The 17,308-nt window shown below is 46.7% G+C and overlaps 2 protein-coding genes across 7 annotated transcripts in view; one reads left to right on the top strand and one right to left on the bottom strand.

Annotated features, from left to right (window-relative positions):
• POMK (protein O-mannose kinase) overlaps window positions 1-17,308 on the top strand; it is a 48,155-nt gene that overhangs the window by 18,329 nt on the left and 12,518 nt on the right. The window lies entirely within an intron of this gene.
• Window positions 1-17,308, bottom strand: part of HGSNAT (heparan-alpha-glucosaminide N-acetyltransferase) — a 35,636-nt gene that overhangs the window by 13,031 nt on the left and 5,297 nt on the right. For 5 of the 6 annotated variants that reach the window (XM_073340292.1, XM_073340290.1, XM_073340289.1 and 2 more), the window contains exons 2-11: window positions 14,972-15,087; window positions 13,588-13,724; window positions 12,529-12,650; window positions 8,969-9,038; window positions 7,123-7,192; window positions 5,680-5,783; window positions 4,036-4,112; window positions 3,298-3,328; window positions 1,569-1,729; window positions 514-629 (exon numbers count right to left, since the gene is read on the bottom strand). In XM_073340292.1, the coding sequence (XP_073196393.1) occupies window positions 514-629; window positions 1,569-1,729; window positions 3,298-3,328; window positions 4,036-4,112; window positions 5,680-5,783; window positions 7,123-7,192; window positions 8,969-9,038; window positions 12,529-12,650; window positions 13,588-13,724; window positions 14,972-15,087 (1,004 nt within the window). Of the gene's footprint in view, window positions 1-513; window positions 630-1,568; window positions 1,730-3,297; window positions 3,329-4,035; window positions 4,113-5,679; window positions 5,784-7,122; window positions 7,193-8,968; window positions 9,039-12,528; window positions 12,651-13,587; window positions 13,725-14,971; window positions 15,088-15,981; window positions 16,124-17,308 lie in introns of all 6 variants that reach the window. The other variant, XM_073340288.1, reaches the window with a different exon arrangement.

Below are 17,308 nucleotides of genomic sequence, written 5' to 3'. Positions count from 1 at the left end.
TCTGCCTTGCCTTCTGGCCCAGAGGGTGGTGCTCAGACTGACATGCAACAATTCTAGAAGAGGGAGGCATTTGGAGCCTTGAAGTGGACAGTGGACTGAATTTAGAGTTCAAAATTACACCTGTGTTTCAGCACCCTTGGAATCCAAGAGGCATTGATTGCAGATCAGGAAGGAGTGAGTTCGTAAGGACCTCTATAATCCTTTATATGGCAACCAAGCTGGGGCTAGCCATGCGGAGTAGTTGAAATGCACCCTGCTCTGCTCAGTTCCTGAGCAACCCCCTTGCACTGCTCTGTACAGTTAAACAGATATTAATCTTGTGCAGCAGGGCTCCGAAAACCACACAAGAGCTGCCGGAGACAGGAATACAGTGGCAGGCACGGGAGGGGCGACCATCTAGCAACAGACTGCACGTGCAAGAGGCAAATGTGATGGTGCTGTGTATCCTACATGTGTTTACAGCCTGCCCCTCCAGCATCATCGAAGACAGAGCTATAGCCAAGGATCACTCACCAACGGATCATTCTCAGCCACCGCTTTAGCAAACCCGAGTTCTAAGACGGCAACCACAAGGTAGGTAAATCCCAGTCTCTGGAGTACACCTGGAATCCGCAGATTACTCCAAGACACTACAGGAAACACACACACAATGTAAGAGGGGGGCTGCTGACCTATTACGGTGGCTCTCTGGCAATGCACATTGGTAAATTCTGGCTCCTTCTCAGGCTCCGGTTGGCCACCCCTGGGTTAGGGCCTATGTACTCATGCTGCCTCAGGGAATGTCTATGCAGCAAAGAAAAAAACACTGCTGACCCCTGCAAGCCGATTGCAGAGCTATTTCATTGCTGTGTAGACTTCCGGGCTCAGGCTGGACCCTGTGTGTAGGAGGGTCCCAGAGGAGGTGTGTGATGCACTCACTTCGTGCCCCACTTCCACAGCTTTGGGGATATATCCTACCCACCCCGCCTCACTGTACAGGGAGGGAGAAGGGCACAAGGCAGGACCGTCCCATGAAACTCAAGCAACACACTTGCACTGCGCCCCTTCCTTTAAGCACAACTTTTCCTACTCCAGGCTTTCCTTTCCCACTCCCCTGCAACTTCACAGTCCGAGTACAGTTGTTATGATCAGGATACAAGAGGAAGGCGTGACGGTCTAAAAGCAAGAACTGGGAGGTCCCAGTCTCCTATGGACTGGATCTCTCTCTCTGGAAGTTACGCTTCAGTCAGTTACTGGGCTCAAATAAATGGCTGAACGGATTAAATTCTCCAGCTTGTGTTACACAGGAGGTCAGACTAGATGATCTAATGGTGCCTTCTGGCTTTATAATCTAGGACTATAAGTAAGGAGACAGCCTTAAACCAGACAGTTGTTGAGTTATGTAGCACAGCTGAACAGCTCACCATTCTTGGCCTGTTACAGCACTTGCAGAGAACTGCCCTCTGCCTACAGTTGGTCCATGGGGTGGGACTGATCATATATTCATTCTATAAACAGCCAGGTAAAAATGGGAAAGCTACAAATTCCAAAAAGGACAAGCAAACAACAAATGAATTCTCTCCACTTACAAGGTCCAAGGCAATAATTGGGATTGATGATTATGACGCCTATTAGAAACAGCAAGAAACTCCTCCAGAGAGCTTTCCCCAGCACTTTCCACTTCGAACATCCCCGCCTCAGCATGGAGTTCAGTGACAGTGAAATTGAGGTGCCCATGATAAACACAAACCTAGAAATGCAGGTAGCTGTGAAATGGGTCTATTCAGGGGAATCACGACTAATCACACATACTCCAATGCTGTGGCTCCTGGAAGCAGCGGCATGTCCCGCCCCGGCTCCTATGTGTAGGGGCATCCAGGGGGCTCCACACGCTGCCCCTACCCCAAGCACCGTCTCTGTAGCTCCCATTGGCCAGGAACTGTGGCCAATGGGACCCGCAGGGGTGACGCCTGTGGACGGGGCAGCACGCAGAGCTGTCTTGCCAGTGCCGTGCCTCCACGTAGGAGTCGGGGGGGTGGGGGCAGCATGCTGCTGCTTCTGGAAGCTGCGGGGGCGGCAGCTGCGGACGGGGCAGTGTGCAGAGCCGCTTGGCCACGCCTCCATGTAGGAGCCAGAAGGAGAACATGCCACTGCTTCCAGGAGCTGCTTGAGGTAAGCGCCGCCCAGAACCTGCATCCCTGACTTTCTCCCGCGCCCCAACCCCCTGCCCCAGCCTGATCCCCCTCCCACCCTCTGAACCCCTCGGTCCCAGCCCGGAACCTTCCCCAAACCCTTCTGTACGCCAAACATCTCATCCCCAGCCCCACCCCAGAGCCCTCACCGCCAGCTGGAGCCCTCACCCACCCCCACACCCTGAACTCCTCAGCCCCAGCCTGGAGCCCCCTCCTGCACCCTGAACTCCTTATTTCTGGCCCCACTCTGGAACCCGCACCCCCAGCCCACATCACAGCCTCAGCGCAGAGCCCCCTCCCATATTCCAAACCCCTCTGCTCCACCCCAAGCCTGCAGCACCCTCCTGCACCCTAAACCCCTCATCCCTGGCCCAACCCCAGAGCCAACACCTCCAGCCGGAGCATGCATCCCCTCCCGCATCCCAATCCCCTACCACAGCCCAGAGCCCCCTCCCGCACCCTGAACTCTTCATTTCTGGCCGCACCCCCAGCCGGAGCCCTCACCCCCTCCCGCACTCCAACCCCCAATTTTGTGATCTTTCGTGGCCCGCCATACAATTTCCATACCCAGACGTGGCCCTCAGACCAAAAAGTTTGCCCACCCCTGTACTAGCCCATAGGACATATATCACATCACCAGATTAGCCCTGCCCCTGGCACAGCAGCAGACTCTCATTGGTCTGTGCTTAAAAAAACAAACAAAAAAAACCCCAAACACATACACCCCAAAATCCATTTTCCAAATGGATTTAAGGTGCATTTCAGTGCAGTTTAGCAGCATTCCACTGTGTGGCCCTTCTAGTCTACCAAGGGGAGACATTTATTCCTTTCAGGGAGTATCCTTCTTCAAACTCTTCTTTGCTGTGAAGCCCACAGAAACCTTGACAATGGTTCGGCTGTTGGTGTGCTCAGGTCACAGCTCATCATGCTGACCAATACTGTCTCATTGTTTCCTTGTATTTCCCGGTCTATCTGTCAGTTGCCTTTGTTGTAAGTTCTTTGGCACAGGGACTGACTTTTTGTTCTGTGTTTATACAGTACCTAGCACAATAGGGCCCTGGTCCATGACTAGGGCTCCTAGGCGCTATGATAATACAAAATAATAATATTCGCCACAAAGACTTACCATGGAAACACAAGATCTGCCAGCGTTAAGCCTACAAAGGAATCATTAGACAAGTTTTAATTGCCTCGAAAGACTGAACTTATGATGACCCTCATTTCTAAGTCTGCAGAGGAACTGCAGAATGCTTGTAATGATTCAGTAAACCAAATTCTTAAGCAGCATCCTAAGAGATACTGACAAATAATTACTCCTTTGACTGTATCTGCTTCACTTTCCCTTCAGTTTGTTTGCCCCAAACACTGTCTGAATTAACGGCTGTGTCACAGGGAAGACTTCTGGCATGGGATCTTCACAATTTACCATGGTATTAGCACAGCACAACGTGTTACAACACAAGACCGTCAAGCATGATCACTGGGGCAGGCCTGTCATTAATGTTATCTGTACAACACCTAGCACAATGGGATCGTGACCTGGCAGTCACCTCTAGGTCATACCACCATAAGCGTTAAATAATAACACGGCCACTCAAAATGTGTGGCTGTGTTAAAGATGTAAGCAAAAAGGTTGTGTGACAATATAAAGCCTTCCCAAGATTGTCGGATACCAGGAACAATCACACCGTGCTTTGAAATATTCTCCTGCTAGATGCTGGGGGCTAGATCCTTTGCTGGTGTAAACTGACGTAGCTCCACTGAATTCAATGGAGCTATACCTATGTGCACTAGCTGAGAACCTGGCCCGGTCTGTTCATTTCTGTGACTAAGGACTGCATTACATGTATGAACCATACTTTACCATTCCAACTCTGATGTCTGAAGAACCAGTATTTTCCTCCTCCGTAATTAACAAATACCATAATTATGAGAGAGAGCCTAAAAAGACATAAAAAATAATGAGAATGCACATACAATATTGTGTGTCAGAAACAGACATACGCTTAATATTTTACCCCGTTAAAACATTTTTCAATCTGTCTTTTTTTAAGCAAGATTATAAAAAGAACAGCCAAGCATGCTGTCGAGGGATCAGTGAAAGACCTTCATTCAGAGGAAACTGACGTTGACTGAAAGAAGGAGAGAGCACTGGAAAGTCAAATCACTAAGCATGCTGAGTGTGATTTTTGTTCATATTCCCATATAAGTTCACAAAGCTGGCTTCCCACCTTGCTCCAGCCCAATTCAAAATGTTTCAGGAAACCCAAAAACTAGGATCCTACAGTTCTTCCCAGTTAAATGGACCCCCTGGGGCTGTCAGATCTCTAAGCCAGAGATTGCACTGATTGGACCTAATAATTCCATGTACTCCACCAACTTAATTTAGGAAGTCCTCAGCCCCCCACATGGTCCCCTGAAAGAGGGAAAAGAGTCATTCCTCCCATTGTAGACAGTGGATAAATCAGAACATGGAGTTAAGAGACTTGACCAAGGTCACAAAGGAAATTTGGGAGCAGGGCAGGGAACAGCAAGGCTGTATTTTTACTTGTAAGCTGCATGGAGGGAAGAGAATGACTGAGTACGAGGAAGGAGCACAAGGAAAATCTAGCTAGAAGTCACCCAGTGCACATGAGAAAAAGGAAATGGAGGTTGGACACCAGGAAAAACTTCCTGCCATGGAAATCTGGCAGCCTGTGGAACTGTCTGTCAAGGGAAGTGGTGAAAGGCCCATCAAAACCAGGCAGGACAGATACCAGTAAATGCACTACAGGGAACAATTCTCACAGGGAGGGAGAGAAAGAAATTACCATAATATATAGGGCTGGTCAAAAGTTTTCCATCTAAACTGTTTTTCAATGGAAAACTGAGTTTTTGACACACTGTTTTTCATGAAAAGTGTTTGCTTTCCATGGAAAATTTAAAGTTTTTTTGGATGCCTGAAAACCAAAAAAATAATAGCTGAGTTTTTAGCCTAAAAGTGAAAGATTTTGATTCTGAAATGCCCTCACAGTGCCACATGGGAGCTGAAGTTCAGTTGCCTCATGCTCCCTCATCTCCTCTACTGGCAAACTTCCCACCCAGACTACATTTCCCATGAAGCACCAGGGTCACAGGGCAGCCGTGATGCCTGGCCTACACTATCCAAGAGGGAAGATCATGCTGCATGATGGAAGATGTAGTCTGACCAAAAAGCCCACCCTATAGAAGAGGATGAGGCACCGGAACTACAACCCCCATGAGGCACTGGGGCAGCATTACCAATCAAAATATTCTGTTTTTTGATTATTTGCTGAAAACTCAAAAGTTTTCACAGGAAAAAATAATTTCCAGCTATCTCTGTTAATAGGCAGTTTCCTTCTCCATAAATATAAACCTACATCCAATACCATGACATTCTACCATCCCTGGGGGCGAAGATTTCATTCTGTGGCCACAATTACATTTCTTCAAACCTAGAAAAGCTTTATAAAGAAGTGGTAAAGAAGCCTCTGAGGCTGCAATTTACCCTCGAAATGTGTCAAGGGAGCGCAGTCGCCATTGGGAGATGGTCCACGTGGTAGCTGGGACATCGCTGCTTGTGGAATCTGTTCTGGTCGGGGATCCAAGCTCCTTGGAATAGAAACACCACACAAGAGGAAAAGCTAGCAATTGCCTCAACACCTTTGCCATCCTGATCATCTGGGGAATGTGACTCAGCCAGCTGAGGCCTAGAGATACTGGGCATTTCAACACACCCTAACTAATTCTGTTCTTCCCATTTCTCTCTTTATTCCTCACTGAGGGATTCCTTGTATTTCACACTTCATACATCTCACTTCTTTAATCAGCGTAGGAGGCATGGTCCAGTGGGCAGGGCACTGGACTGTGACTCAGGAGAGCTGGGTTTAATCCCAATGTTGGCCACACGCTCCATGTGACCTTAGGCAAGTCATTTAATCTACCCTGTGCCTCGGTTCCCCATGAATAGGATGGGGATAACACGTCTCGGCCTACAGGGGTGCTGTGTGGCTAAAATTCATTAATGATTCTGATGCACTCAGCACGCCACCAGTGAAGAAGGCCATGTACAACAGACTCCTGAGAGAATAACTGGGGAGCATAACACGGAAGTGTGCTCATCCAGCGTGGGCAGAGTACACTAGGCCAGATGTTGATGTCATTTACACTAGTGTAAATCCAGAGTGATTCCAACAGCTATATTCCACATCTGCCGAGTGTGTAACAGCGCAGACTGTGGCCCACAGCCTCTGCCGCACTTCCAGGCCCTGGGCTGGTCACAGAACTCTAGGCCTGAGTTCAGAGTGCCTAGAAGAGCAGCTTCCCTCTCTTGACGCTGTCCACGTCACAACAGGGTAATTCTTTCAGTGGAACATTTCCTGCACTGAAACTAGAGAGAAAGAGGCAAACAGCTGCCTGGGCAGTAACTGACAGGGTACATGTACACTGGAGCTAGGGGTGTAATTTTCAGCTCAGGTAGGCGTACGCACATTAGTGCTGATGAAATTAGCTTGCTACAGATAGGAGGGTAGCCACGGCCGCAGGATAGGCTAGCAGCTAGCGGTTGCGAGTACGCAACCAGGGTCTCAGACAGGATTGTACTTGGGGAGGCTAGCCCATCACAGCTGTGCTTCTATGTTTAGCATGCTAGCTCAATCAAAGCTAACACATATATGTCTACCTGAGCTGGACATTACACCCACAGCTCCAGCGTCGATGTATCCTGAGAGTCATACGTGTCCACTGCACATACATTAAACATAGGTGGCGAGCCCCCTCCAGCACTCCCCAAAGATCGAGACAGCTGTCTACCCACACTTGGAGGATTACCCAGGAACCTGTTCATGGGGGGATGTGGCTGATAATTTACTGAATCTCAAAAAGGACTAGCTGGTGTGAACGCTTCAGTGTAAAAACATGGACGGCAATTTAGCGCATTCTAGCAACTCACAGAATTAATGAGATGATCAGTGTCTCTAGGATGCAGTTTCTTGTAAAACCAATTCCTGACTGGATTGATGCTGTGAACCAATAACAGAAAGAAAAAGAAAAGAAAAAAAGATCACACTCTATTGCTTATTCAGAACAAACACACGCTATCAAATCATGTTGGAGCAGCATAAACCAGACGCTGAGAACATCTACCCCTCTCCCCCCGCCCGTCCCACTCCCCTCCTCTCCCCGGATTAGTACAACCTTATTAAGCTTGCGAAGTCAAACACACAAAAGTCAGAGTGCCAGAATTAAGCAACCTTAATTCAGCCCTATTGTGTGTATACACTATGGTACAATCACCACAGGCTCAGATTTCCTCCCCCCCGCCCCCCCTTTTTTTGTTTACACTCAGGACCACCTCGTTCAGTGCACAGGATGGATGGCTAGGTAACCAGATTTTCCAACCTTTATAGTTAAACACATACTTAAATCGAATTGACCGGAATGGGCTGAACTGCTGTTCTGAACAGGGGATGCTTTCCTGATTCAGGGCCCTAGACACTCCGTAGTAGTGGAAGCACATGGAAACATTCCCTGTATTAAACTTTGCAACCCTGTGGTTTAGTTGGAGGATATCAGCATCTGGAAAACGATAACTGTGTGATGATTAAATGAAGTTGGCCTGAACTGTTGTGTGGACTGCCTGAAGCAGAATGCAGAAGGGGTTTCCCTGGGATGACAACAAGGATTTAAGCACATGCTTCAGTGCGTTCCTGAACTCAGGCCGACATTCTCCTATTCATTTCTCATCCCAGCTCCTGTGCTACAGTCTGATAGAACAGCTAAAAATACAGCAAACAAGGAGGATTATGTGACAGGCAATAAAACTCCATTTACAGTTCAGGCATCACAAACATAATAAGGGCATGGGAGTGACTGTAGTGCTGGTGAAAGCCTTCAGAATGACCGCCTGACAGAAAGTATCCCAAGAAAAAAACCAAAGCACGGGCAGCAGCAATGTGGGTCTCTTCACCCCCATCCCATGCATAGGGCCCAGCACTGAGCTCCAGAGGCTTCTACAGTGAGGAGTTAGTTAATATGCTGCAGCTGGCTCTTCAGTAAGACTGAGAGCAGCAGTTATCCATCAGCCACCCACTGAAATGCAAACACCTAGCAACCCAGCCTTGGACCGAGAGTACCAACAGCTGTATGCAGTGTTATTGTAACTGTGTTGGTCCCAGGATATTAGAGACAAGATGGGTGAGCTCCAAAGAAGAGCTCTGTGTAAGCTCAAAAGCTTGTCTCTCTCACCAACACAAGTTGGCCCAATAAAAGATAATACCTCCCCCATTTTGTCTCTCTAGCACCAACAGCTGTCAGACTGTTCAGACTTTCAGACACTACCCATCAGGACCAGAAGAAGTGAAAGGTTCCATGTCCCATTGCCCATATTGTGAGCCATCCAGTCCCCCATTAACTCCTTTGTTTCACAGTAGCTCTACTAAATTCAGTCAGCAGTTAATCTGTTGAATAAATTTCTTATTCTTAAATCAAGAGCTTGGCCCTTAGCAAACAAAAGGCCAGGTAGTCAGATGGTGCATATCAGCCTAGCTCCAATGAACAGGAGACTCCAGCTGTAAGACAGGCCAGTTCCCAGTTTGCACTCATGAGACAGCAGGATCTTTTTGTTTTGTGATTGTACAACGCCTAGCACAAAGGGCCCTGGCTCATAACTGGGGCTCCTGGATGCTATGGCAATACAAATAATAAATAATAATAGTGAGTGTGTTTTCATCTACAACAAAAACCCCAAGAGATTCTTTAATACGTACAGGAATGTTTCACAAACAACGTCCACTTACATCACGAAGACGTGTCCCACTGTCAGGATACTGAGGACCCCCATATAAATGAGGAATGCATACAGGATAGCTGCAGGAAAAGAAGAGACATCTTCATAGCTGAGGTAACAAAAACAATGGGCATTCTGGGCCTGATACATCAATGCGTTATACCTGTGTAAAACTGGACTAACCCAGCGAGAAGTCAGGCCTACAGCTTGCTACAGGAACCTCACTGAGTGGTACCGTAAACCGAAGGAAGGATTGACCGGGGCTAGGGCACAAGCATGGTTTTGGGAGACCAAGGTTCAATTCCCTGCTCTGTCACAGACTTCCTGTGTGACACTAGACAAGTCACTAAGCTTCTCTGTACCTCAGCTCCCCATCTGTAAAATGGGCATAATACTTCCCTCCCTCAGCCCTGTGGCTGTTGTACACTTTGAAGACTGTGAAGTACTTTGAGTTCTAGTGATGAAAATGCTAGGTATTGCTTTGTGAGAGCACAAGCCCCAGCAAAAAAACCAAAGTGCCTGTATATTCCAGTACAAAAATAACCAAGGCAAAACACATTGTAGTGGTAGCAGGGGTGACAGGGAGAGGATTGATTTGGTAGATGTTGTAAAGAAAGAACTGGCTGGATTTAGAAACAGCCTGAATGCAAGGAGTAAAAGAGGTAGAGAAGTCAAAGACACGCTGAGTTTGCAAGCATGGGGAATGTCTCTGTTAGAGCTCAGGGAAACAGTTTGGTCAAAACTATTTCACAAAAAAAATGCAGATTCGGGGGCATTGAAATATTTCACAAATTTAAGACAAATTTGCCAAATTGTTTGCCCCCCAAAAATCTAAAAATATTCCAAAACAACAAAACATTTCACTTTGACCTTTTTGGAGCATTTCAGTTTTTTTTTATCTGAAATGACTTTTCATGTCAAAGCTTACTTCAATTTTATTAAAAATAAAAAACATGTAATAGGGCTCAAAAACAAAACAAAATGTTTTGTTCAACCTGAAATTAACCCCACACACACAATTTTTGGTATGGCCATGAAATAAAAAGCATCACTATTTCACACAGGTGTAGTTTCTTTAGAGTTAAAGGAATGGAAATATTATTACAAAGAGCAAGAATAGGGAAGGATGCTGATTAGAGAGTGAAACAGCTCTGGGAGGGACACACAGAGAAGAGAAACAACAGGTATTAACGTAAAACAAAATGGGTGGCTAGACAAGGTTAAACAAACAAACCCAAAGCTTTGTGGCAGAAGCAGGGCTCACCGAGTGCAGAGGAACAAGCTGGGTGTATGTTTTGGGAGGAGGAGAAGGAAGTGGGATCTAAATCTTAAAACAGAACACAGACACATACCTTGTGACTTTTTTGCTTTTGTGTCTGTCTTGCCTGTTTAGATTGTAAGCTCTTCGGAGCAGGGTCTGGCTCATGCTATGTGTTCGTACAGTATTGCACAAAACGGGGCCCAATCGTGGTCAAGGCCTCTGCGTGATCATGCAACGTATATAAATAAATAGTAAGATAAAGAAGGAGAAGAGCAGCAGGCCAAGAACAGAAGCCCACGCGACACTGTAATGGGATGTACCAGCCCCTTAAGGTGTGAGGGAGGCCACCTGGGCCAGTGCTATGCCACTGCATGTTTTGCCGGGAGACATACCTGTGTGACAGATCAAGGTCAAAGAGCAAGAGAAAGGGGTGTCAGAGTGGCATTCTGGGAGAAAACACTGCCAGCTCTGCTTTTAGGGCCGACAAGTGGTGCTCCAGGAGCAGGGCAGGCTGGAAAGCTCCATCCCCCTCCATGGTGAGGAAAAGGCCTGGCTCAGGGCAGTTTCCAGATGGCCTCCCTCTGGGATCCAGAGAAGCAGGGTTGCTCACAAACATATTTCCTGCCAGCCAGATTGTGGTCCTGGGCTGGGGTAAGGCATCCTAGCAGATGAAGGCGTATATATATCCTGCCCCTTCCCCAAATATGAGGTGAGACCTGGAAGACAGCTGGCTATGCCGCTGGGTGTCTCCTGAGCCCAGCTTTCACTGTTTGTTTGGGATGCTTTTGAGCCAGACATCACTGAGAAGCGTCTGATGCACTTTAAAACAACCCAGAAACCCTGCAGACATTTTTGACTGTCTTACACAACCAACTGGAGCATTTTGATATGGTGTGGCCTGCCCCTGGCACCAATGGAGAGCAGAAAGTGACAGGACAGTGGAAAGGGTAGACACTACAGGCAGGAGAGCACTCAAGCATGGAGTCAGGAAACCTCCTGGAAAGCTGGGAAGGAGGGCATAGCTAACAAGTGAGAAAGGATGTAAATGGTCTCAGACAGGAATGGGTTCATTGGTGACCTTCAGGAGAACAGAGGATATTGAGAGGAGCAGCCGGATGAGAGGCAGAGATCACAAATAAGTAAGAGGGAAAGAAGAAAGGCAGTTGTTGGAGAAGTAAGGAAGTGATAGGATCAAGGGTTTGGAGGAAGAAGGAATGAGAGACCATCCAACGTCTGAGTAAGGAGCAGGTAGCTGAGTGTGGGAAGGTGGTGGTGTAGCAGGGCTGGCAGAGGAAAGGGAAGGAGGAGAGCTCACATTACACAGAGTCAATATTTTCCCAGAAGTAAGTAGCAGAATCTCGGGTCAAAAGGGAGGCAGGGACATGAAGAGGAGTGGATTTGAAGAGAGAGTCAAAGCTGGAGAAGGGCAATGAAGGATTTAAGTGATGGAGTCCATCAGGGAAGAGAAATCAAGCTGTGCAGTAAGGGAAATAGCAGAGTAGAAAGGACAAAACCGTAGTGGAGGCAATTACTGTGGTCACTGTATTTAATCCAGAGATGTGTTATGATGGGAGTTGGGCAATCATACCACCTTGAAGCTGTTGGGTTTGATAACTGCCTTCCCTTCAGGCTAAATGAGAGAAAAATAAAATGGCCCTTTGTTCAGTAATAGATAAAACAATGGAAAACTAGCTCCCAAAGACTGAGCCACATGCAAGCCTGGGCCATATAGTTCAAGGGGTTTCCCAGAGGAAAAATGACTAAGGCAGGGGATTGATACGATTGCAGCTGTGTGTCTGTATGTTAGAGGCAGCAGAAAAACCACAAAATGTCCTGGAGAAGGTAGCAAGGAAGCCTAGATGCACACAGAGATGCACCTGTAGCATGACCCTGAAAAAAAGCTAAGAGAGAGAATGTTTGGGTAGAGTGCTGGCTGAAAGAGGCTTGGGACTCTAAGCAAAGAAACTGCCTCATGCTGTTTGATTCCTACTGTATTCAGAGAAATACAGTACAATCTTTGTAAATAAACAGGATCACATTAAAGAAATCCCTGACTCCATCATCAATTCCTCCTCCTAACAGGAACAATCTGCAAGACCCCTGAATATCGGCTAACTGCTTGGGCCAAATGGATAACAGATGCTCTGTGGCATGGGAGCAGGTGCACAGGGAGTGGATGCAGGGAGTTCATTAGGCTCAAGGATTTGCTAGGAAGGGGGCTAAAGAGAATTTTAATGAGATGATTTCCTGAAAGAAAAAAACAACAACTTGATTTACACAAGGAAAGGGGAAAATAAAGTGGTACGTACGGAGATGGCTGTTGACAGGACTTTCATTGACGATTATGTTACAGGAAATCATCTTGGTGCTGCTATCAAAGCTCTTTACCACAAGAGAATAGTTCCCAAATTCTCCAAAATGATAATGGATCCTGCAAAGAATTAAGGGAGACAGAAAGGGAACCTGTGCTGGTACTTGCTGCGCAATCTCTACTGCCTGCAGGTACTGTGGTAGGCACCGCTGGGCTACAGGCTCGGCCAGCTGGGAGGTGGACTGAAAGAAAGGAAGGGCTACAAAAACAGGGCAATGGGAAGAAGGGTAGGGGCATGCTGGGAAGCACACAGCCCATGCTCCTCCTTGCTGCGGGGCTGCAGTGACCGCCTCTCCCTGCACATACAAAAGGAGATGGGGCTGTAAAGGGCCCAGCCTGTGCCCAAGATTTTTCTTTTTTCCTACTTGGTGAGGTCTTCTAGTTGCATTGCCATAGTTACTGCAGCTTGGCTCCTGCTCCCTGATTTGGTGCTTTCAATGCACTGTTCATTCAGCCATTTCTTTGATTGGCCACCCAGCAGCTCCCAAAGCCACTTCTTTGTCAGCATTGGCTTGGCTTCCCCTACTGTATCGTTTGATCGCTCCAACCCACCCTTGACCCACTCCACCCTTCGTACATCACATGACTTCTTACACTATAGACTATGTCGCAGGAACCATGACTTCATAGACTTTTGGTCTGATTTTGTTGTTGGGTTTAGTGTGCGGGTGCCTAGTGGCCTGTGATATCCAGGAAGTCAGGCTACATGATCTGGTTGTCCTTTCTGGCCTTAAACTCTGTCTCTGTGCGTGTCTGTACAGCACACAGCACTACGGGGTGCCACTTGTGATTGGATGAGCTAGGCACTATTGTAACAAATTATATTTTTATACTGTTGGTAAGATGAAGATCAAATTGCAAATCTAACTTCCGAAGTGCTCAGTAATAACTGCGGTGAGGAGGCCACAGACTTTAGGGACAGTGGCTGGCAAATGACAGAAAATGTAAGCATTACTGGGTCATTTCAAAATACATTATCTTCAGATCAGTTACAAACCTGGGAAACTCTCTGCCTGCCCTACTGCCATTGAGCTGTAGGGTGATTGGATGCTGAGAATCCACAGCAACTGCTACAATGCTGGGTTTTCCCGAAGCGTTGCTCATTGGGACAGATACCAGATCTTGATGCAAGCACTAGAAAATGAGGACAGATGAAGGATTACAAAAATAAAAAACCTACTTGATTTTACCAGGCAGAGCAAAAGTATTATTATTTTTTAATTCAAAGAAGAGTACAAAGGAAGCCTGGTTTGTCCAACAGCAAGGAGGTAACATTTCTGTGAGCTGCAGCTGGAGGAAGAATTATTGGGCAAGATTTTCAAAAATAGGAGCCTAAAGTTAGGCACCCAGAGTAGGATTTTCAAAAGGGCTAAAACCCAACCCATTAAATACAAATGACAAAAAAGAAACAAATTAAAATACTGGGAAGTTGATCATTTAAAAACACGAGACACACTCCACTAAGAACACAGGAAATGCCATACCAGATCAGAGCAGCTAGCCCAGCATCCTGTCTCTGACAGGGCTAGCACCAGGAAGATACAAGAAAACCTGAAGGAGGTAATTATGGAATAACCTGACCATTAAGGAGCTTTCTTCTTAACCCCTCACCAGTCATCCGTGGTTAGCTTATGCCCTAAAACATGAGGGTTTACACACTTTTCAAACTTAAAAAGAAATCTTTACAATTGCACTGTAACTACGGACAGTCTCATTACCCAAAGAAATGACCTATCCTTCTTTTGCATCCTGCTGCTCTTTCCCTCAAGACATTGTTGAGGGTATGAGTCCCATAGATATCTGTCATTCACTGGCTGAGGGTCCAGAATGGGGTCAGGGCTCACGAGGGATAAAGGAGCTGGGGGAGAAGATGTTGGAGGCTGTGGGGAGCCTGGAAGATGCCCACCTTTCCCCACCGTCTATGACACGGATCCTTTGCCCATCCAAGAACTAGCTGAAAAAACTGGGCAACAGAAAACGAGGACTTTCAAAACACTAGTATTTCCACAATCCCTTAGGGGAACAAGTCTTTGGGTATGTCTACACTGCAGTCACAGGGTGCGACTGTAGCTCATGCAGACATAACCCTGCTAGCTTTAATCTAGCTATCTTGGGTGCTGGAATGGGGAAGGCATGTGGCAGCACATACTGCAGCATGGGTTAGCCCCACGAGTAATTATCCAGGGTTCTGGGCAGGCTCGTACAGCCCACAATGAAGCTCACACTGCTGTGGCTTCACTGCTTTGCTACCTGGCTAGATTGTGTCCACGAGCTCAGGATCGTCTACATGAGCTGCAATCAGACCCTGGGTCCAGGACCATATCCTTGCCTTCCCCTAGAAGGAAACCTTACATAGCATACAAAGGGAGAGGGCTGTTTACCTGGTAACAATAATCAGAAAGCCAGGAGACCGTCAAGTTCTCATGGATCAACTCATTGTGCACCAGCAGTAAAGCCTGATCAATTTTCAGCCCTAAGGGTCTCTTTCTGGATAAATCTGTTACGATGCAGAAATGGAGAGAAAGACGTATGTCAATACTGTGAAAGGGAAAACTCTGCATAACACACTTCAGGACAGAAGGCAACTTGGTTAACAGAATGACAATAGCTCAGTAGACATCATATCGCAGCCTTACCAATCCTCACACATTTACGGCGGTTCATACTGGAGAATCTATACACCACAGAAATTGTATGGGAAAGGCCCAATCTCTCCAGCCCTGCTTCCGCCTCAGTATGGCTCCGGAGTACTATTATTGCACGGGGGAATCAGACTGGCCAGGTAACAAGAGCATTCACCATTGACGTACAGACTGAAGGTATGTGGCTACAGCAGCACAGATACAGTGCTGCAGTTGTGCCACGGCAGCATAGACGCTTCCTACGTCGACCGAAGGGACTTATCCATCCATATACATAACCCATCTCTCCAAGACGTGGTAGAATTCTTCCATCAATTTAGTGGTGTCTACAGCGAAGGCTAGGTTGGCCTAACTATGTCACATGGGCCACAAAATTTTTCACAGCCCTGAGTGAGACAGCTAGGTCAAACTAATATCTAGATATAGACCAGGACTGTGTCTACACTTCAAATGCTACAGCAGAGCCACTGTAGTGCCTCAGTGTTGACAATCACTACAGTAACGGGAGGGATTCTCCTATCGCTGCACTTAATCCATCTTCCCACTAGGCAGTACCTAGGTCAACGGCAGAATTCTTCCATCAACCTAGTGTTGTCTACAATGGGGGTCATGTTGGCTTAATTATGTTGCTCAGGGATGTGAGAATTTTTGTGCCCGATGCAATGCAGTTAGGCCCCAGTTATAAACCAAGTTGCCAAGTCTTCCCTGCTGTTGAAACCCAAGCAGGCAAGCCCAAGTTAAGAACACACCTTTTAGTTTCAGTATAGACATACCCACAGATGTCGCAAGGGGGCAGGAGAGAGGGATAGTGCAGGGGTAGCACCTGCTCCCCCTGAGCTCCCCGCAGACTAGGTGCTCTCATCCAGGAATCCAATCATCAGAAGGCAGAACCTACATATATACAAAGTCCCATTTTGTTTTGTGTGGAGATAGGAATCTCTTCTGGATGAGCTCCAGGGCCCTGATCCTGCGAGTTACTTCACACCCTGTCACTGCCCAGAACTTGTTGTCAGCTGGCATACGTGTGTGTTCTCACTGTGTGCCACTCCAGCTCTGTACAGACAGCTGGCTCACCAGACCTTGATAGTACCACCCAGAAAGACCACAGCCTTCGGTGGCGAAGGCGCTTGGCCAGGTTTATTGCTGAAGAAGCACAGTCCTAGCACCCCACAGATTCTACATGCACAATAACACACGTACGCCTCTGACAATGGACCAGCTCAGTCCGCAGTGGGACTTTCTGCTGTCCCCTAGGCTGAACAAAAGTGCCCCTCCTATGACTTCTCTTTCATACATTGATACAAACAATTGATACGTATTACTCCCCTGAGACTACCGACCCTACAGCTTGTACCACCTGGTTTAAACAAAACATCTTCGTCCATCACCCTGCCCTGCCATACTTGGGGTTGATGTGTTCCTATACCACCTCCCAGGACTGTATTTATGCCATAACTCTATGTTGGGGTGTACCTGTACTAACCTTCTGGAATGCGTCTATATGACTACGCAGGGCCTAGTACTTCGTGGGCAGGGTGGATAAAAAATCGATGATTTAAAAATAAAAATCAGATTTTTTTAATTTAAAGCGGATTTTTTTGATCAAATGCTTTTTGAGGAAAAAACACCTATCTAAAGACAGTTTGAATTAAGATACATTATAGCTCAAAGATATCGCATCATGGAATACGGATTATAAATTCTAATTCTGTAGTATGAGACAATATATTCATGTCATGTTTTAAGAAAAGTTTTGTTAATGAGTTTCAATAGTAGTTCATGGATTAGGGACCCAATCTCATGGGGCTCCAGGGGCTTCTGTATCGATTATTTAGGTTAATCTTTCTATCTACCCAATGGGACTCAGTGCTCAGTCTAGAAGATACCATCAGAGATGCTTAGTTTTACAGTTCTCAAACTGTGGATTTGTGTCTCCAGAGATAACATGCTTGATAACAGCAAAAATGTTTTAAAATAAATAAATAATATATAGAGGTAAGAAATAACAGACCTCAACCCTATTGTCCCTCTGCAAATTTGTGTACACAGAGTCAATCTCTTACCTCTCTCTAAAAG

Source organism: Lepidochelys kempii, chromosome 4, assembly GCF_965140265.1.
Source record: "Lepidochelys kempii isolate rLepKem1 chromosome 4, rLepKem1.hap2, whole genome shotgun sequence".
NCBI classification, from domain to species: Eukaryota; Metazoa; Chordata; order Testudines; family Cheloniidae; genus Lepidochelys; species Lepidochelys kempii.
The sequence above is the reverse complement of the archived record's forward strand: the minus strand, read 5'-3'. Positions and strand labels throughout refer to the sequence as shown.